Source organism: Saimiri boliviensis, chromosome 8 (assembly GCF_048565385.1).
Source record: "Saimiri boliviensis isolate mSaiBol1 chromosome 8, mSaiBol1.pri, whole genome shotgun sequence".
Lineage (NCBI taxonomy): Eukaryota > Metazoa > Chordata > Mammalia > Primates > Cebidae > Saimiri > Saimiri boliviensis.
The window spans coordinates 68257124-68279530 of record NC_133456.1 but is presented as its reverse complement, the minus strand read 5'-3'; the positions used below and the strand labels follow the sequence as shown (position 1 = coordinate 68279530).

General features: G+C 42.8%; 1 protein-coding gene across 1 annotated transcript; it reads right to left on the bottom strand.

Annotated features, from left to right (window-relative positions):
- Positions 1 to 2960: 2960 nt before the first annotated feature.
- ZNF639 (zinc finger protein 639) lies at positions 2961 to 21981 on the bottom strand. Its single transcript, XM_039478982.2, has 6 exons — positions 21893 to 21981; positions 16960 to 17030; positions 15710 to 15778; positions 13039 to 13149; positions 9631 to 9765; positions 2961 to 9484 (listed from the first exon to the last, which is right to left on the bottom strand). Exons 3-6 carry the CDS (start codon positions 15765 to 15767, stop codon positions 8331 to 8333), a joined length of 1458 nt encoding a protein of 485 aa, XP_039334916.1. The 5' UTR covers positions 15768 to 15778; positions 16960 to 17030; positions 21893 to 21981; the 3' UTR covers positions 2961 to 8330.
- Positions 21982 to 22407: the final 426 nt, after the last annotated feature.

Below are 22407 nucleotides of genomic sequence, written 5' to 3'. Positions count from 1 at the left end.
TAGGAGTGAGCCACCACACCCAGACACAATTATTTTTATATGTTTTTCACTTTACGAATCTAGACTATCTCTAAGGTTCGTCCCAAATCTAACACTGTGTCAGTCTGAGTTAGGCAGGTCCTTCTACTTCAGCATCTTATTTGCTCAGAAACAGTGGATGAATGCCATAAGGAATTTTTTTTTTTTTTTTTTTTTTTTTTTTTTTTTTTTTCCATAAGGAATTTAAACAGAATACTGCAGGCATAAACAAGTTATTGAGACCTGTGCCATGGCCCGGCGCGGTGGCTCACGCCTGTAATCCCAGCACTTTGAGAGGCTGAGGCTGGCGGATCATGAAGTCGAGATGGAGACCATCCTGGCCAACATGGTGAAACCCCGTCTCTACTAAAAATACAAAAAAAAAAAAAAAAAAAAAAAGCTGGGCATGGTGGCACACACCTGTAGTCCCAGCTACTCGGGAGGCTGAGGTAGGAGAATTGCTTGAACCCAGGAAGTGGAGGTTGCAGTGAGCTGAGATCGTGCCACTGCACTCCAGCCTGGCGCCTGGCGATGGAGCGAGACTCTGTCTCAAAAAAAAAAAAAAAATATTTGCCACATGTTCTGTTTGAAATAGACACATTCAAGATTTACAAATTCAGCACAATCTGATGCCAGGGAGGTATATATAAAATATTTACAGGGTATCCAAGCAAGTGATGTGGGATACAGCATGAAGGGAGTAACTTAACAGTTTGGAGAAGAACAGAAGAATCAAAACAAATTATTCTTAGTCAATACAGGCTACGAAAACAACGTACCATAGACGGAGTGGCTTCTAAACAACAGAAATTTCTCAAGTTCTGGGGGCTGGAAGTCCGAGATCAAGGTGCTAGCATGGTTACATTCCGGTGAGGCTCTCTTCCGGGTTGCAAACTGCTCACTTCTCACTGTGTCCTCACACGAAAAAAGGGTGAGAGCTCTCTGGGGTCCCACGAGAGAGGACTCCACTTTTGTGACCTAATCATCGGCCAAAGGCCCAATCTTCTAATACCATCACATTGGGGATAGGATTTGAACATCGAAATTTTGAGGGGGACATGCTTACTTCATAGCAACTTACCTTGTTGGAACACTTTAATCTTTTGAAACTTTCTGAAAACCCAAGTAAGATGAGTTATAAAGATAACAGTAATCAGCCATAGAATACAATTTCAGCAATATGGATTTTAAAAAAGATGTGTAAGGCCGGGTGTCGTGGCTCACGACTGTAATCCCAGCACTTTGGGAGGCTGAGGCAGGTGGATTGCTTGAGCCCAGGAGTTTGAGGCCTAACTGGGCATCTCTAAAAAAAGAAAAACAGAAAAAGACAAATAATGCCATCTGGACATAACCACAAATGAACAGGATAGGCAAGAAACTTGGGAATTCTGTATTCTCAAATTTCAGCCAATCAAAATCCTGAACAGCATGGTAAATAGCCTTAAAAGAAAAAAAATTACTGACCAGAAATTACAATTGCTGAATATGTTTCCAATGTCTGATTTCAGCTTTACTTTGAAGAGTAAAGGCAAAAGCATCAATAATTCAACTGCAGTATTTTTCAGTAGTGGATATACTCTGGACAGGATACTAAAAACTAGAATACTTTTTGAGTTTTCATTCAAAAATGTATTATTCATTACATTTTAGGAACATAATTCATTCAGCTCATTATTTCTAGCAAGGGAAAAAAAGATCTGGTTAGATTCGTTTGCCTATTTAAAAACAAACAACAAAGAACACACTCTTTTTTTTGAGATGGAGTCTCACTCTGTCACCAGGCTGGATTGCAGTGGTGCCATCTTGGCTCACTGCAACCTCCACCTCCCAGGTTCAAGTGATTCTCATGCCTCAGCCTTTCGAGTAACTGGGACTACAGGTGCGTGCCACCACGCCCAGATAATTTCTGTATTTTTAGCAGAAATGGGGCTTCACCATGTTGACCAGAATGGTCTTGAGCTCCTGACCTCATGATTTACGATTAGTAGATAAGATTAGTGGATACTACAATATTCTATTCTAGCAATGTAAGAAAATTGTTTCTTTTTAGAATGAATAAATCACTCTTCACAAATTTATTTTGGGTTCAGATGGTTACGACTTAACACCAAAGTTACTAAGGAGAATGAACATAGTCAGGAATTGCTGGTGACTGGTGCTTTAGTATGGAAATTCTTTATCCAGAAAATTATTTTCCAAATCACTAGTACAAAGTAGATTCCTAACAACTCTAAAAGTTTTAAAATCTTAGTTTTTAAAAAATATATATGTATTTTATTGCATTTTAAGTTCTGGGGTACATGTAAAGAACATGTAGGATTTTTGCATAGGTACATACATGGCAATGTGGTTTGCTGCCTCCATGCCCATCACCTATATCCGGCATTTCTCCCCATGTCATCCCTCCACTACTCCCCACCCCTCACTGTCTCTCCCCCAGTCCCTCCCCACAGACCTCCGTGTGTGATGCTCCCCTCCCTGTGTCCGTGTGTTCTCATTGTTCAACACCTGCCTATGAATGAGAACATGTGGTGCTTGATTCTCTGTTCATGTGTCAGTTCGCTGAGAATGATGGTTTCCAGGTAAAATCTTAGTTTTTAAACTTACAAATTGGACATATAACTTCTTAGCTTTGTATTTGTTTTAAACCATGAATGTACACATTTCTTAGATGTGAATGTTGTCTTAAAATATTAATTTATGGAAAGCCAAATCAACATAAGGAGTATATGTAATCCCATAAACTCAGTGCCATAATAAAAGTTCTCTTGTGTGACATTCTATGTTCAGTTATCAGTACTGAGGTTAAAAGTTACAGGCAAAGGAATATACATCCCAGAATTTCTGTTTTATTTATTGGGATGAAACTGTTAATTGTAAGGTATACCTGACTAACCAAATTTGCTTCTCCATTGATTTTAATAGTTGGTCTTAACTATGTATTTTCACTTAAATTCCTTTTTTTTTTTTTTTTTTTTTGAGATGGAGTCTCATTCTGTTTCCTAGGCTGGACTGCCTCCTGGGTTCAAGCAATTCTCTGCCTCAGTCTCCCAAGTAGCTGGGATTACAGCCACTCACCACCAAACCCAGCTAATTTTTGTATTTTTTTTTTAAGAGACAGGGTTTCACTATGTTGGCCAGGATGGTCTCGATCTCTTGACCTCGTGATCCGCCCATCTCAGCCTCCCAAAGTGCTGGGATTACAGGCATAAGCCACCGCGCCCGGCTCTAATTTTTGTATTTTTAAGAGAGCCAAGGTTTCACCATGTTGACCAGGCTGGTCTTGAACTCCTGACCTCAGATGATCCGCTCACCTCGACCTCCCAAAGTGCTGGGATTATAGGCCTCAGCCATCCTGCCTGGCCAACATATGGTCTTTTTAGGCATTAAAATTCCATTAAAAAAATTAACACAAAAGCTTGGAAAATATATTAAGTCTTTTGTAAAAGGTAATAAGACAAACTAAGGTTAATGGAAAAGTGCCAGGATTAAGTAATTCAACGCTTTGTAAATCAGATTTAAGAACTGGGAATAGTGCTAGCGTATTTAAAAAGTTTTTTTTTAAATGCCTGCAACAATTCAGCAATCACCTAACAATAGATTATAAAACCTGTGAAACTGACAAATTACTTAACATATTACTCAGAGAAATGTAAGAAAGGTGATTTAAAATGGTAAAACTGGCAAATTTATAAGCAGGAAGAGAAGAGGATTTTTAGTGAACAACCATTTTCTATTTCTGGGATACAGAGAAATGCTTTGGAATTTCAAAATAACTCATTATAAGGTAAAGTTTTTTTATTTTTTATTTTATTATTTATTTATTTATTTATTTATTTTTTATGACAGAGTCTTACTCTGCTGCCAGGCGCTAGGCTGGAGTGCAGTGGCAGGATATCGGCTCACTGCAACCTCCTCCTCCTGGGTTCAAGCAATTTTTCTGCCTCAGCCTCCTGAGTAGCTGGGACTACAGGTGCATGCCACCACGCCCAGCTAATTTTCGTATTTTTTTTTTTTTTTGAGACGGAGTTTCGCTCTTGTTACCCAGGCTGGAGTGCAATGGCACGATCTCGGCTCACCGCAACCTCCGCCTCCTGGGTTCAGGCAATTCTCCTGCCTCAGCCTCCTGAGTAGCTGGGATTACAGGCACGTGCCACCATGCCCAGCTAATTTTTTGTATTTTTAGTAGAGACGGGGTTTCACCATGTTGACCAGGATGGTCTTGATCTCTTGACCTCATGATCCACCAGCCTCGGCCTCCCAAAATGCTGGGATTACAGGCTTGAGCCACCGCGCCCAGCCTAATTTTTGTATTTTTAATAGAGACGGGGTTTCACCATGTTGGCCAAGATGGTCTCAATCTCTTGACCTCGTGATCTGCCCACCTTGGTCTCCCAAAGTGCTGGGATTACAGGCTTAAGTCACCATGCCCGGTGTAAGGTTAAGATTTAAAATAGCAAGAAAAACAATAATGACCTGTCACTACCGTTCACTCCTGCCAAGAATTCTACTGAAGTGTTAATGAACATCATCACTTAGGCTATCTCAGACTTGAATTGTGGTGCAAGTCACAAGACTACAATGGAAATGTCTGTCTCTGAAGTAAAACAAAAACAAAACTAGGAGTGTTAATTTCTTTAGGTAGGTTTGTGTTTCCAAAGTTCTTCAAGTTAAAAATAAAGACTGGGTGAGCTCAGTGGCTCACGCCTGTCATCTCAGCACTTTGCAAGGCAAAGGTGGGTGGATTGCAGGTCAGGTGTTCAAGATTAGCCTGGCCAAGATGATTAAACACTATCTCTACTAAAATTACAAAAATTAGCTGGGTGTGGTGGTGGGCGCCTGTATCCCAGCTACTCAGGAGGCTGAGGTGGAAGAATCGCTTGAACCCAGGAGGCAGAGGTTACAGCAAGCCGAGATGGCACCACTGCACTCCAGCCTGGGCAACAGAGCAAGTAGTTGGTATGTATGTATGTATATATTTATGTCTCAACAAAAATAAGTAAATAAATACATACCAACTGCTTCAAGCAATTTACGGTCAATCATTGATGTGAAAACTGGGCCAAAGCAAAAAGTTTTTGTGGGAGAAAAACTTTTTATTGGGATAGGTCCTTAAGCTGCAGATTCACCAAAAACGACAAAATTAGATGGTTCTAAAACTTGGATTTATGCATCTGGGGTACTTGCATTGCAATCTCTTTGATTATTAACACCTAATCAAAATGTAAAGCAGTAACATAGATTAAAAAAACAAACAAACAAAACCCACCACCACCACCAAGGCATTACTTAAGGTGTTTTTCATGAAAATCCAGTTCCTGGAGCTGGATGTGTAAAAAGCATAAAAACCAAATTGTCAAGAACTAGGTCAACCAGGTTAGGTGAAGTAGTCACAAAAAACATCCTAAGGACAAACATCAGGTTTTCATAACACAGTGTAATGGAAATGCCACTAAACCAGACAACCTGGGTCCACTCCCATACACCGTGTAACTGGTTATATGTACTGTACCAGTTAACGGCCTACATTCCTATTTCTGCTAGAAACTTAGTAAACTAGAGGGTTTAGAGCGGAGGGTTTCTAAGGTTATCTTACAATTTTTTTTTTTTTTTTTTGAGACGTAGTTTCGCTCCTGTTACCCAGGCTGGAGTGCAATGGCGCGATCTTGGCTCATCGCAACCTCCGTCTCCTGTGTTCAAGCAATTCTCCTGCCTCAGCCTCCCGGGTAGCTGGGACTACAGGCGTGTGCCACCATGCCCAGCTAATTTTTGTATTTTTTTTTTAGTAGAGTCGGGGTTTCACCATGTTGACCAGGATGGTCTGGATCTCTTGACCTCGTGATCAACCCGTCTCAGCCTCCCAAAGTGCTGGGATTATAGGCGTGAGCCACCGCACCCAGCAGTTATCTTACAATTTAAACTGTTACAATTTTAAGTCTTCTGAGAAACACTTGTATCAGAGAGCCCTATGAGGAATGTTGGTAAGACGGAATGTGAGTTGCTAGGAACACAGGTATGCACACACAACTAAATAGTGGGGATAAAAATAATACCTTCAAAGAATACTTGCAGTCACCATTGTCAAATCAGACTAAATTCTTTTTTTTTTTTTTTTTTTGAGATGGAGTTTTGCTTTTGCCCGAGCTGGAGTGAGGTGGTGCAATCTTGGCTCACTACCACCTCTGTTTTCCGGATTCTCCTGTCTCAGCCTCCCAAGTTGCTGGGATTACAGGCACCCACAACCACGCCTGGCTAATTTTTGTACTTTTAGTAGAGATGTGGTTTTGCCACGTTGCCCAGGCTGGTCTGGGACTCCTGACCTTGTGATCTGCCCGCCTCAGCCTCCCAAAGTGCTGGGATTAAAGGGGTAAGCCACCCAGCCCAGCCAAAACAGACTAAATTCTTGAAGTGGGAAAACCATTGGTCATAAATTGATCTTCCACTTATATCAATAAACCTGGAGAATAATATTGTTAGCAATGCTTGTTAAATTTGAGGGCCATGATATGCATAATTCTATCTTCTTCATACTGCAGTTTCAGACTCTGCTACTGAATTGTGCTCCCTCCGAAATTCATATGTGGAAGTCCTAGACCTCAGCACCTTACAATACGACCTTATTTGGAGATCTGCTCTTCAAGTTAAAAGGAGATCCTTGGGAGGGGCTCTAATCCAGTATGACTGGAGTCTTTATAAAAAGTGAAAATTAGGCCAGGCGTGGCTGGCTCACACCCCTAATTCTGTAATCCCAGCACTTTAGGAGGTGGGTGGATCACCTGAGGTCAGGAGTTCGAGACCAGCCTGGCCCCATCTCTACTAAAAATACAAAATTAGCCAGTGTGGTGGCGGGTGCCTGTAATCCTAGCTACTTGGGAGGCTGAGGCAGGAAAATCGCTTGAACCTGGGAGGTGGACGTTGCAGTGAGCCGAGTTCGCGCCATTGCACTTCAGCCTGGGCGCCAAGAGAAATTCCATCTCAAAAAATAAAAAAAATTAAAAAAGGAAATTTGGGGACAGACTAGCATACAGGGAGGACACCATGTGAACAGGAAGCTATCCATCTACAAGCCAAAGACAGACATGAACCAGATCCTTCCCCCAAAACCCTCAGAAGGAACCAACTCTGCCAATAACTACGTTTTGAATGTCTGGCCTCCACAACTGAGAAGACCATCCATTCCTGCTAGTTAGACAATGCAGTTTGTAGTAATTTGTTAAGGCAGCCATAGGAACTAAGATTAAGGTTAATCATTTTATTGACAAATATTGTAAGTTACACATTTTCATGCCAGCCCTAATATCCCAAATCTTCCTAACTTTAAATACTTCAGTGGATTTTCTATCAATAAACAATATGACATCAGAAATTTGGGCCACAGTCAGGCTTAACGGCTCATGCCTATAATCCTAGGGATTTGGAAGGCCAAGGTCAGAGGATTGCTTGAGACCAGGTAAATGGCCTGGGCAACACAGTGAGACCTCATCTCAACAAGAAATTAAAAAACTCAGCAGCATGGTGGCACACGCCTGTAGGCCCAGCTATGCAGGGGACAGGTGGGAGGATTCCTTGAGCCCTGGAGATTACAGTGAGCTACGATCAACCATTGCACTCCATCCTGGACAACAGAACGAGACCCTGTCTCTAAGAAAAAAATGTTAAACGGTTCAACAGAAAATGAAATGTCACCAAGTTATGAATGAGTTATGAGTTATTGTTTTTATTGTCTAAGCCCTTATTAGTTCCTCCCTACTCGCATCTTAAAATATTCAACAAATAAATAAGGGCTCAAAAAAATTTTTTTTTAAACAGACTGCAATGAGAATCAAATCTTTTCTTCCTGTGATACTGGCTTCCTAGTGCCATTTCTTATTATTGGGAGTATCTGTGAACTTAATTGTATATTGCATTTTAGTTCTGGTCATGTAATTATTTAATGACTTCATACACAAAAAACTAATCTTCTCTTGAGTTTTAAAAAGTCAATAGCACCCATGGTTAAGGAAGGAAAACTGCAGCTCATTTCTTTAGGGCATTTGTTCCTTTTCAACTCATGCAATCAGACCACATTCAAGAAACAGGATGACAGTCACTGAGAGTGGCTAAAATTACAAGGTAGCACGTAATGAAAATACCACATTTAAGATATATTTATATACTGAAAATGGGGCAATGACAAGAAAATTTATAATTAAAAAAATTACTTGTTAAAGGCAAATTTCATAAGTTTTGTTTACAATCATCCACTTAATCATCTCCAAAAAAAGGCTGCATTTATTATTTTACACTAATGTTCTGTAAGTTAAAGAGAATAATCAAGTTGTCTCATGGACTGGGAGGTGACTTATTAATTCCCTTTCATTTCCAAACCTCATTAAGCAGTCACTACATTTATGAGGTAAGTCAGCTGAATGCTTGAAATCTAGATGAATTTTAAGATCTTCAATTTGTCCTGTTGAATATTCACAATACTGACATAAATAAATGCCTTCAGATAAATGTGAATTTAAATGCTTGCAATATTCTAGCATACTTGAAAAGCCTTTCCCACAGTCATCACAAACATGAGGAAAAATTTTAGTATGTTCAATAGCAACATGCCTGTTAACATTTGTATGAAGTCTACTCCGAAAACCACATACTTGACATACGAAGAAGTTTTTACATTTGTCGAAGGTAATTTTGCTCAAGAGGCTATACTGTCCATGCTCTCCGTGGTTATACTTATCACTTAACTCTATCAACTTACACGCGTGCTCATTTACCACGTGGCTGTGCAGGTCTTCAGGATCATTCGTTTCATGTTCACAGAACTGACACAGGTACTGCTCATCGCAGCTGTGCTCCTGGAAATGCAGGTAGAGCTCACTGCTGGAGGAGAACTGCACATCGCACTGTTCACACCAATAGAGGTGATCACTAAAATGGGTGTCTGCAATGTGCTGGCTGAGGTTCTCAAAAATTACTGTCTTATAATCACAGTATTTACAAATGTAGGGATCCTCTTCATGTAGTTTGGCATGTTCTATCAGAAGGATATTGGTAGAGAAACTTTCCTTGCATACTCGACACACGTTGGAATCAGTACGTTTATGCTTCAGGATCATATGCTGCTTTAAGTCAGAAAAATATTTGCTGTTAAACTCACAAAGTTCACATTTATAGAGGCCACTGCTATTAGCTCTCAGTAAAGGCCATTTCTGCTGGGCAGTCACATTCAAAGCTTGGCTTTTGTCAAGGATTTTACAAAGTTTAGCTGGTGGTTCTTCATCAGTTTGGTCCTGAAGACTCTCAGAAGAATTGTTTTCTGTCTCTATGTCATAATCCTCCGAAATTGCGTGCACTTCTACAGCGATCGGAACATCTTCGGCAGCGTGAACCTCTATTGGACTCTCCTCTTGGGTTTGTTGGTTGACTGATTCAGGTGAGTCACACTCTTCATCACAAATTTCAGTATCAGCAGATTTTTCTGAAGAATAAAACAAACCTATTATATGACTATGACTCAATAAGATCTGTTAGACAAACACAACCTGGCAAAAAGAAATTTATTGTGTATACTTTTTAAAAATTCATCAATACAAAATATATCAATGCTATTAGTTAGTCCCCAACCTGTGGAAAAGGCAGTGTGGTCTAGAATTCTAAGTACAGGACTGGGAACCAGGTAGTTCCGATTTCTGTTTCTGGCCTTGATTCCATCTGCAAATTTTGGCAAGTCATTTGATGTCTCGGTATCAGAATCATCATCTGTAAAAAGGGATTTGGAAGAATACTTATTATTTATATAATCAAAGCATTAATATACAACAGAGCATCAATTTTTTAAATACAATTTTGAATTCCAACAGTAACTGAGGACTTGTATTTAGTCAAAAAAAGAGAAGTTATCTACAGACTTCAGACACACAGAAAATCTGCTCAAACAAGCAAATGCTTTTGAATTGATGCCCTATTTGGACTAGTTACACTTCTTGAAATTCCTTAGGATTCTGTTCAAATTACTGAGTTTGAATAAGCCTCTATACCCGCAGGCCAGCCCTAGCGTTTCAAAGTTAGCACTGGGAAACTGAAATACAGGTTAATAGTGAAAACTGGGCTTCAACATATTTGGGGGAATGAGGTTTTACTCCGTCCGTCAAGGCTGGAGTACAGTGGCATGATCTTGGCTCACTGCAGCCTCAAACTCCTGGGTTCAAGGGATCCTTCAGCCTCAGCCTTCTGAGTAGCTAGGGCTACAGGCATGCACCACCAAGCCCCAGTAAAAATTTTTTTTTTAAGATGGTGTCTTGCCATGTTGTCCAGGCTGGCCTCAAACTTCTGGCCTTAAGTGGATCCTCCCACCTTGGCCTCCCCAAGACCTGGGATCATAGGTATGAGCCACCACACCCAGCCAATCCATCATATTTTCTTAAAATAGACTTTATTTTTTAGAATAGTTTTAGAATCACGGAAAAATCTGAGGATAGTATGGAGAGGTCCCAGTTTCCCCACTACTAACGTCTAACATTAGTAGGGCACATTTGTTGCAATTAATGGCCAATACTGATATCTTATTAATAAAGCCAATAAAGTCATCTTAATTTCCTTAGTTTGTACCTGATGTCCATTTTCTGTTCCAAGATACCACATTACATTAAGGAATCATGTCTCTCTAGGCTACTGTCGGCTGTGGCAGTTTCTCAGCCCTTGAGGAGTACTAATCAGGCATTCTGTAGGATGCCTTGCTAATGGAATTTGTCTGGTTTTTTTCTTTAAATGATTAGGCTGGAATTACAATTACCGGGAGACAGCATAGAGGTAAATCACCATTTTCCTCACTTCTTACCAAGGGCACATACTACCAACATGATTGATGACTGCAGATGTTGATCTTGATCACCTGGCTAAGTAGTTATCAGGTTTCAGCACTACAAAGTTGTGCTTTTTACTTTCCATACTTAACCCCTTGTAAGGAAGTCACTATGTGCAGTCCATACTTAAGGAGTGCAGAGTTACGTTCCACCTCCTAGAGGTAGGTAATAACTACATAAATAATGTGGAATTTTATTGCTTTTTGCCTTTTGGCTAAGATCAAGTCTAATAATTTGGAATTTTTGGGCCTCTTCTCCTCTATCTAATAATTTACAACAGCATGAATTCAGGGATATTTATTTCAAACTCCGGGTTATAACTCAAATAGTTTTCAGTCTTGGCTACTGGGAGCTCCTTAAGTTGACTTGGGCTCCTTCAGCATGCCCCTGTCAAGCGTGTGTGTTTGGGTTTTTTTAAAGTACTTCCCCATTTTCCAGCACTACAAGATGCTCTAGGTTCTTGTATATTTCCTGCTCCAGACCTAGAATCAGCCATTTCTCCAAGAAGGCCTAGTTCTTTTTACTAGAGAATGGCATTAGAAACCAAGACCTGGGCACTAAATGTGCTCATGCTCACTGCTTCTGGGTGTCGTTTCTTTTAGGCCCTCTCCGCTGAGAGAGCAAAAAGTGTGTGTGTGTGTACAGTGCCACATATACACACGTATATCTATAAGCATGGATGGCCACATATATGCCACATATATATACACACGTATCTATAAGCATGGATGGCCACAAGTATTCATACTTCCACAAGTATGAATTCATACTGATGTCTCCAACTCTACATGTTTTCTGTAATTTATATTTCTGTGCCTCTAACGGGAGCTCAAGGGAACTGGGACAATCTGGTTGCAGACGATGATGATTAAGAGCAAGTTGTAAGCTGTAGTCATTCATCAATGCTTTAGAATAGAGGAGCCCATAGAAGATGCAAGATTGAAAAACACCAAATCACCCTCTGTTCTTTCCTTCCACAATGTGTGGTATAGCTGTGTCTAACACTACTCTTAACCTTTCAACATAAATGCTACCAATTCTGGGTCACTCCTGCTTTGCTACCAATTCCTAACCAACTAAAGTGGATTTAGGGCTAAGAGCGATGGCTCACACCTGTAATCTCAGCACTTTGTGAGGCCAACATGGGAGGGTTATTTGAGGTCAGGAGTTCAAGACCAGCCTGGTCAATATAGTAAGACCTTGTCTTTACAAAAAAAATTTTTTTTTTTTTTTTGTGAGACAGAGTTTCACTCTTGTTACTCAGGCTGGAGTGCAATGGCGTGATCTCGGCTCACCACAACCTTCGCCTCCTGGGTTCAGGCAATTCTCCTGCCTCAGCCTCCTGAGTAGCTGGGATTACAGGCATGTTGCACCAGGCCCAGCTAATTTTTTGTATTTTTAGTAGAGACGGGGTTTCACCATGTTGACCAGGATGGTCTCAATCTCTTGACCTCGTGATCCACCCAACAAAAAAAATTTTTTAAATAGTCAGGTGTGGTAGTACATGCCTGTAGTCCCGGCTACTCAAAAGCCCGAGTGGGAGGATAGCATTAGCCCAAGAGGTCGAGAATGCAATGAGCCATGATCTACAGAGTTAGACATGGCTGCATTTCAGCCTGGGTGACAGAATGAAGACTGTCTCCCCGCAATCACCCCTCCTTCAAAAAAAAAAATGGACTTAGAAGAGTACACTTTTTTATTTATATGTCAGAAATAATGTTATAAGTGAATATTATGGCCAGGCGCCATGGCTCATGCCTGTAATCCCAGCACTCTGGGAGGTGGAAGTGAGCAGATCACCTGGGATCAGGAGTTCAAGACCAGCCTGGCCAACATGGTGAAACCATACCCGTCTCTACTAAAAATACAAAAATTAGCTGGGCATGGTCCCAGCTACGCAGGAGGCTGAGGCAGGAGAATTGCTTGAACCCGGGAGGTGGTGGTTAAAATGAGCCGAGATCAAGCCACCGCACTATAGCATGGGCAACAGAACAATACTGTCTCAAAAAAAAAAAAAAAATTACTTGCTTTCTTAAAAAATTACAGCTTTGTTTTCTTACATTGTAACAAGTTTCAAAGACTTCAATCCACATTTAACCCACATTTTCAGGTAAGAAATAAAAAATGTAAAAGCAGTTTTAAGAAACATTTTAAAAAATATTAGATATACCTTTGTTGTCAAAATATCTTAAATCTGGCTGTCTCATAGAACAGACACTGTAACAATGATCAGAAAAAATTCCATTGAATCCATCTGCAATTCTGCTTATTCCAGAGGAATCTGAACATAAAACAAAATAAAAAATATTTTAAGCACAGTAAACATACACATTTAATGAGAAACTTCCCATTATCTATCATATACAAATGTTCATGATGTTAATTATAGCCTCTGTAATGAAAATACTACATATTTTCAACTTTTTTTTTTTTTTTTTTGAGACGGAGTGTTGCTCTTGTTGCCCAGGCTGGAGTGCAATGGCACGATCTCGGCTCACCGCAACCTCCGCCTCCTGGGTTCAGGCAATTCTCCTGCCTCAGCCTCCTGAATAGCTGGAATTACAGGCACGTGCCACCATGCCCAGCTAATTTTTTGTATTTTTAGTAGAGACAGGGTTTCACCATGTTGACAGGATGGTCTCGATCTCTTGACGTTGTGATCCACCCGCCTCGGCCTCCCAAAGTGCTGGGATTACAGGCTTGAGCCACCGCGCCTGGCCTATTTTCAACTTTTAAAGCTTTTTTTTTTTTTTTTTTTTGAGATGGGGTTTTGCTCTTGTTACCCAGGCTGGAGTGCAATGGCACGATCTCGGCTCACCGCAACCTCCGCCCCCTGGGTTCAAGCAATTCTCCTGCCTCAGCCTCCCTAGTAGCTGGGACTACAGGCGTGCGCCACCATGCCCAGATAATTTTTGTATTTTTAGTAGAGACGCGGTTTCACCACGTTGACCAGGATGGTCTCGATCTCTTGACGTTGTGATCCACCCGCCTCGGCCTCCCAAAGTGCTAGGATTACAGGCTTGAGCCACCGCGCCCGGCCTATTTTCAACTTTTAAAGCTTTTATATTTCAGATCTGATACTGACATTGGGCTTTGAAAGAATCACAGCTTTTATATTTCAGATCTGATACTGACATTGGGCTTTGAAAGAATCACAAATTATATACTTTAAAACACAACTTTGAAATACACAAGGATACATTTGCTTCATACTCAGAATCACATAAAATCAAAATATATGATAAACACTATATTAACTGCACCAAACAGTGAACCACCAGGAACGTGTGCCATCATGCAGATAAAGTTTATTACGTAGTGGAAATGGTGAGGCCTACTTAGGGCTTATGAATACAGTCATTTCAAGTCTTGTCTAGGGAGGGCCAGCAAGCAGTCTACCAGGCTTAATTTACTTAGATATTAAGAATGTGCGGCTGGGCGCGGTGGCTCAAGCCTGTAATCCAAGCACTTTGGGAGGCTGAGGCGGGTGGATCACGAGGTCAAGAGATCGAGACCATCCTGGTCAACATGGTGAAACCCCGTCTCTAATGAAAATACAAAACATTAGCTGGGCATGGTGGTGAGTGCCTGTAGTCCCAGCTACTCAGGAGGCTGAGGCAGGAGAATTGCTTGAACCCAGGAGGCGGCGGTTGCGGTGAGCCAAGATCGTGCCATTGCACTCCAGTCTGGGTAACAAGAGCGACACTCCGTCTCAAAAAAAAAAAAAAAAAAAAAAAAAAGAATGTGCAGGCTGGGCAGACTAACAGGCAAGACTGAGACCGTCCCACGCAAATGTACGCGAGGTGCATTAGTTAGAGATGGCCACAAAGACCCCTTTTCTTACACTACCAACACAGCAGAGCCAACCCCAATCAAAGGATCTGAAACTACACAGTCAACCAGCCTGGCCAGCATGGTGAAACCCAATCTCTACTAAAAGTACAAAAAATTCACCGTGCACAGTGGTGTGCGCCTGTAATCCCAGCTGCTCGAGAGGCTGTGGCAGAGCAACTGCTTGAACCCAGGAGGCAGAGGTTGCAGTGAGTCAAGATCGAACCACTGCACTCCAGCCTGGGCTACAGAGCAAGGCTCTGTCTCAAGAAAAAAAAATTTCAGTCAGAAAGTTTCCATTCCCAAAAGTAATAGAGAAGAGAATGTCTTTTTTCCCCAATAATGTAAAATATTTTCTACAGAGATTGTTATCATTGTATCTTAAGCACAACTTAGGATTCAGACATGCAAACCCCAATTATGCTGTATAAGTAAATAACCTTGGCTAATTTTAATTAATTAATTAATTAATTATTTTTTTTTTTTGAGACAGAGTTTCGCTCTTGTTACCCAGGCTGGAGTGCAATGGCGCGATCTCGGCTCACTGCAACCTCCGCCTCCTGGGTTCAGGCAATTCTCCTGCCTCAGCCTCCTGAGTAGCTGGGATTACAGGCACTCACCACCATGCCCAGCTAATTTTTTGTGTTTTTAGTAGAGATGGGGTTTCAACATGTTGACCGGGATGGTCTCAATCTCTTGACCTCATGATCCACCCGCCTCGGCCTCCCAAAGTGCTGGGATTACAGGCTTGAGCCACCGCGCCCGGCAATTTTAAATATTTATAACCCATAGAGCTGTGAGGAATAAAATAATGTCTATAAAGTTCTTATGTATGCCTACCGCATGGTAGACAATAAGGAATATATATTCAGAGAATGTATTTAAACCGTTCTTTTACCTAAAAACTGACCCAGACATTTAAGTCTCATTTGATCACTTAGGAGAAAGGGAATATAATTTTGTGGGAATTAATTCATACTCAATTAAAAATAAATAAATTATACACTTACCTGAATAACGAGAAGGGTGTAGAGTCTTCCTTTTTCTTTTTTTAGGATACTCATTCATATCTTTTCAGTCTAAAAAATGAAAAAAAAAATAACAAATATGTCACAAATAACAACTGTTAATGATGTTATATAAAAATTCTAGCCAGGCGCAGTGGCTCAAGCCTGTAATCCCAGCACTTTGGGAGGCTGAGGCGGGTGGATCATGAGGTCAGGAGATCAAGACCATCCTGGTCAACATGGTGAAACCCCGTCTCTACTAAAAATACAAAAATTAGCTGGGCATGGTGGCGTTTGCCTGTAATCCCAGCTACTCAGGAGGCTGAGGCAGGAGAATTGCCTGAACCCAGGAGGCGGAGGTTGCGGTGAGCCGAGATCGTGCCATTGCACTCCAGCCTGGGTAACAAGAGCGGAACTCCGTCTCAAAAAAATAAAAAATAAAAAATAAAAAAATAAACGAATAAATAAAAATTCTAACTGAAGAATTCATTGGCAATAAGAAATATGTGAGCCACCTGAAAACCTACAGTATAAGAAAAATGTTAAACAATGCCTCTGTTTGTATTTCAGATTGTCTTTCCAATCAGGTTTCAAGGCAGAAACTGATTTCTGTTTTCTTTCTTATAGAGGTTTGAAAAACTTATGTTTCAAATGTTGATACAAATTGTGAGACCTGGATAATTACAATAAACCACATGCTGAAATCATTTTGTGTGTGTGTGTGTGTGTGTGTGTGTACATGTGTGTGAGTGTATGTATATACATATACATATACATATACATATATATATATGAGAAACATTGTGCCTATGGCACCATATTAGGAGTTTTATAGGCACACTTCGTATCATTGGAAATATTTTCATGCAGTTTTCAAGCTAAAGGCGGAGACATTTCCTTTAAAAAAATACTGTCGGCCGGGCGTAGTGGCTCACGCCTGTAATCCAAGCACTTTCGAGGCCAAGGTGGGCAGATCACCTGAGGTCAGGAGTTCAAGACCAGCCTGACCAACATGGTGAAACCCTGTCTTTATTAAAAACAAACAAACAAACAAAACTGTCACAAATATGTATCGGCCTCTTGATTTCCAGAAAAAAAGTACTCATCACATACAAGATCAGTATATAAATAATTTTCAAGAAGAAAATCATTTTTCTATTTATGAGGTGACATTCAACATTCCACTGATAACCCAACAGATACAGCAACCACTGTCCAATTAAAATAAATTAGTTTCAAAACGGTTCACTTACATGGTATAATTCTTAATACTGAAGCGAGGAGAAACGAATTACAGTAAGTTTCTACAGATGGTAAAAAATGCCTGTAAGTAAAACATGAAAGCAGTAAGCAAAAATACAGCTTATTTCTAGTACTGAATAATATAATGGCACCAGATCTTTAATCAATTGGAAAGTATACAGAATTAAGGTATATTATTTTGAATATACTATGTACTAAAAACTGTATATATTATATACTGACAAATATGTGATAACATGTAAATTTCTATATTTATTGAAATGATTTACCTTCTATAGTTTTTTTTTGACAGAGTCTCACCCTGGCCTATAGTTTGACACCAAAATAGGAATATGAATCTGAATTAATTTATTTATCCATAAGGAAAGCAAGCAAAATGAAAGCAAACCAAATTTACAAACTTTTTGTTTTTGACACAGAGTTTTGCTCTCGTCACCCAAGGTGGAATGCAATGGCACAATCACAACTCACTGCAACCTCTGCCTGCCCAGTTCAAGCGATTCTCCTGCCTCAGCTTCCCGAATTGCTGAGATTACAGGCACATGGCACCATACCATGCTAATTTTTTAATTTTTAGCAGAGACAAGGTTTCACCATGTTGGCCTGGCTGGTCTCAAACTTCTGACGTCAGGTGATCTGCTCGCCTTGGCCTCCAAAATTGCTGGGATTACAGGCATGAGCCAACTCGCCTGGCCCAAATTATGAAACTTTAAACTGTTACAGTCCTTACAGATTTAAAAAACAAAGTGTAATTCCAGCACATTGGGAGGCCAAGGTGGGTGGATCACCCAAAGTCAGGAGATCAAGATTAGCCTGGCCAAAATGGTGAAATCCTGTCTCTACACCCTCTCAAAATCATTACTCACTTCTTGTTATTGATGAGGAAACAGGCACAGTAAAGTTAAGTCAAAGCTGGATACTCAATAAATGCTGTGGTTGAGATTTGAATAAAAGTTTACCCAATTTTATTTATTACCTATTTATTTGAAACGGAGTCTTGCTCTGTCACCCAGGCTGGAGTGCAGCGTTGCGATCTTGGCTCACTGCAATCCCCGCCCCCTGGGTTCAAGTGATTCTCCTGCCTCAGCCTTCCGGGTAGCTGGGACTACAGATGCACGCCACCATGCCTGACTAATTTTTGTATTTTTAGTAGAAACGGGGTTTTGCCTTGTTGGCCAGGCTGGTCTCAAACTCCTGACTTCAAGCAATCTGCCTGCCTTGGCCTCCCAAAGTGCTGGGATTACAGGTGTGAGCCACTGAATCTGGCCCGTCTATTCAATTTTAAAGCCCATACTTTCAATTCCTTTTATTTTTGGAAATAAATAGGGAAATAAAATGACCACCCCAGTTCAGGTTGAGTAGTGTCTCAGGTTAGTGTTCTTCCGAAGCAGTGGGCAGGTAAGACATGTTAGAAATAAAAACGTATTGTTAAGTTTTCTCCATCAGTTTTTTTTAACACACTGTTTTTGTTTTTGTTTTGTTTTTTTTTTTTTTTTTTTGAGACAGAGTTTCGCTCTTGTTACCCAGGCTGGAGTGCAATGGCGCGATCTCGGCTCACCGCAACCTCTGCCTCCTGGGTTCAGGCAATTCCCCTGCCTCAGCCTCCTCAGTAGCTGGGATTACAGGCACGAGCCACCATGCCCAGCTAATTTTTTGTATTTTTAGTAGAGACGGGGTTTCACCACGTTGACCAGGATGGTCTCGATCTCTCAACCTCGTGATCCACCCGCTTCGGCCTCCCAAAGTGCTGGGATTACAGGCTTGAGCCACCGCGCCAGGCCTTGTTTTTTTTATTTTTGAGAAAGAGTCTAGCTCTGTCGCCCAGGCTGAAGTGCAGTGGTGCGATCTTGGCTCAGTGCAACCTCTGCCTCCCTGGTTAAAGTGATTCTCTTGCCTCAGCCTTCTGAGTGGCTGGGATTACAGGCGTGCGCCACCACATCCAGCTAATTTTTGTATTTTTAGTAGAGATGGGGTTTCACCGTGTTGGCCAGGCTGGTCTCAAACTCTAACCTCAAGCAATCTGCCCATCCCGGCCTCCCAAAGTGCTGGATTACAGGTGTGAGTCACTGCGCCCAGCATACAGTGCGTTTAACCCAGAGTGACACATGACAGGTGTTCTAGTTGAGATACACATACCATTTTTGCTTCTTCACTAAGCTCTGGGTTTATCAGCAGTAAAGTGATATAATAATACAGCAGGGAATGAGACAGTGCTTTTCAGTTTACTAAGCATTTTCCTAACCCTTATTCTATTTCATCTTCAAAACAGTCCTGTGAGGTACATGGAGGGGTTACTATAAAACCCATTTACACTTTTACTGATGCAGAAACAGCCTTAGTGAAAGTTAGGTCAACTACTAAGTGGGAGAACCCGAGATGAAAATGCATGTGTTCTGACCCCTGGGCGTTGAATAACCAACACTATGTGAGTATATTTTCACTGCTAATCACCATCACTAGCAAGTTACATCTTGCTCCCAGCTCTTAGCTACCAGTTGGGAGAAGAGGAAGGGAACAGCCTAAAGAAACCGACAACCATGAAATGTACAGAAATGATACCAATATATCAAATGCCTCACCTAACAACATACACAATCATTCCTTGAGTAACCATTCCAATTCACCGCACTCAAAAACTAAAAAGAGCTGTTTCTATCTTTATGTAATAAACTAAAATTTCAAGACTTATTAATACTGCTTTTGTGTACTTCCAGGATTCATAAAGCCCAAATTTCACACTTCATGTTTTAAATACTCTAAAAGTGTCAGAGAGAACACTGAAAACTGTCAGGGGCACATGCTAAGTAGTCTCGTTATTTTAGAATACATTTCAAGTTCTTTAGAATTTGAAGAATAAAAGTAAAAAAATGAAAGCTAGCCTGTTGTTAAAACTAATGTTGCAAGCTGGCCTGGTTTCAGGCAGTCAGGTGAGAGGAGCAGGGTCACGTGGATCAGGAAGGGTTTGACTCCTACATAGGGGCCGAGGAATATCCAAATGTCTATCGGACCTCCTTTCAGCATGATGGTGAGATGACTACTCAACCATCCTTCATTTTAGCAAACATTTTTATGTGCCTTTTGTGTGCACAACAGCCATGAAAAAAATTTAGTTTTTTACTCAAGGATGTCAGAAACATTTGCTCACTAGTCTTCCTTTTTTTTTTTTTTTTAAATAGAGACGGGGTTTCACTATGTTGGCCAGGATGGTCCCGATATCTTGACCTCGTGATCCTCCCGCCTCGGCCTTCGAAAGTGCTGGGATTACAGGCGTGAGCCACTGCGCCCGGTCTCACTAGTCTTTTTCTTTTCTTTTCTTTTTAAGACGAAGTTTCGCTCTTGTTGCCCAGGCTAGAGTGCAATGGCGTGATCCTGGCTCACTGCAACTTCCGTCTCCCGGATTCAAACGATTCTGCTGCCTCAGCCTCCCCAGTAGTTAGGATTACAGGCATGCGCCACCATGCCCAGCTAATTTTGTATTTTTAGTAGAGACAGGGTTTCTCCATGTTAGTCAGGCTGGTGTCGAACTCCGAACCTGAGGTGATTCGCCCACCTCAGCCTCCGGAGGTGCTTGGATTACAGGCGTGAGCTATCGCGCCCGGAACTCAAGGATGTCAGAAAGATTTGCTCAATAGCCTTTTTTTTTTTTTTTTTTTTTGAGACTGACTCTCGCTGTGTCACCCAGGCTAGAGTGCAACGGCGCGATCGCTCACTGCAACCTCTGCCTTCCAGATTCAAGGGATTCTCCTGCCTCAGTCTCCCAGTAGCTGGGATTACAGGTGCCCGTCAACACGCCCAGCTACTTTTTGTATTTTTAGTAGAGACAGGGTTTCACCATGTTAGCCAGGGCTGGCCTCGAACTCTTGGCCTTGTGATCTGCCTGCCTCGGCCACCTCTCCCGGTCACTCACTAGTCTTCTTAGCAGGAAGATTCGGAATCATAAGCAACTTATCACACAGTCCTCCTCCCTCCCTTCGCCTCCGACTTAAACACAAACGATGTATGCAACATGTGTCAGGAGGAAAATCAGAAAAAAAAACGTTTAAAAAATTTTATATCACCTAGACTATTTACCCAGAAAGCCCACCGTTAACAGCATTTTTCTTATGCTAAGGTCTCACACAGATTCTTTTTTTTTACATTTATGAAAAGGGAACCGTGCCTTTTCAAAAACCGTGCTTTTTTCAAAAAAGGCACCTTAATACGTGTCAGTATCTTTCCACGCGTCATTTTTTTCAACCAACAAGTCAGCAATGATCACATACAACAGGCAGTCAGCAATTATCAAATCAATCAACGTTTTAAAAGGCTTTTCACGCAATGTGTGTTCTAATTGGTATAAGACGCCTTTACAGTAAATAACTCCACTTTAAACTAAACTTTCCTTTTCGTTCTCGTAAAAATAAGCATATGCTTTAAATCTGAAAAGCAGCACGCTGCCGAAGAGGCTGCGCTCGAACCCGCGCTGCGTGCCGCTCGGAGGCGTCATTCCCGAAACGCCGCGCGGTCGCGGAGGGTTTCGTTTGCTACTCTTCGGTCGAGCACAAAAACCTCTTTGTAACCCGGGCACCGACGGCTTCCGAGCCTGGCTTCCCCGGACTGCGCTGAAACGCGAAACCCAAGCGGGTTTCTCCCAGGGCGGGCGGCTCTCGGCGGCCACGGCCGTTGTGCGAGCCCGAGGAGGCGCCGCCGGAGGCCACGGAGCGGGCAGGGCCGCAGCGCCGGCGGGGACTAGGGGCTCCCGGGACCCGCCCTGCCCGCAGCCCGCGCCGTGATCCCCAGGCCCGACCGCCAGGGCTCCGTTCACATCGGGCGGCCGGGCCGGCGTGTCCCACCCAGGCGGTTTCCGCGTCCGGGGCCCCGGCCTCGCCCGCGCTCTCCCGCCGGAAGCGGCGCCCGCGGCGCCCGCGCCTCCCGCGCACTCACCAGTCAGTCCCAGGGGCCCACCCGGCCCAGCGGAGCGCAGAGTCGGCGGCGGCCGAGGGCCCGGAGCGCGGACGACGGCGGCGCGGTCCTTCTCTCCCCGGCCTGGGATCCGCGGCCGCCGCGCCCCCCCGCCCCCCTCCGCGCCTGCGCCGCGCTCAGGGGCTCGCGAGGGGGACGCCGCGGGGCGGGTGGGGGCCGCGCGAACGCTCCGCACACGCCGCCCGGGAACGACCACCCGCCCGCAGCCCCGGGGGGGGGGCCAGAGGTCTCGCGCCGCCGCGCGCTCCTTCCGGACGGCGAAGCGCCCCTCCCGCGCCCCGAGGGTGAGCCCCGCCTGCAGCGCCCCCTCGCGCCCGCGGGAAGTGGGAGGAACGCGGCGCGCGGCCCCTTTCCCACGCTGTCCCCGGGGAGGGCGCTTCGGACGCTGGGCGCGGCCTGCGGTTAGAACCGGCCCGGGGCGGCAGGGTGACGCCGGAGGCGGCCTCGCGCGGCTGCCTGCCCCGGGAACAGCGGGA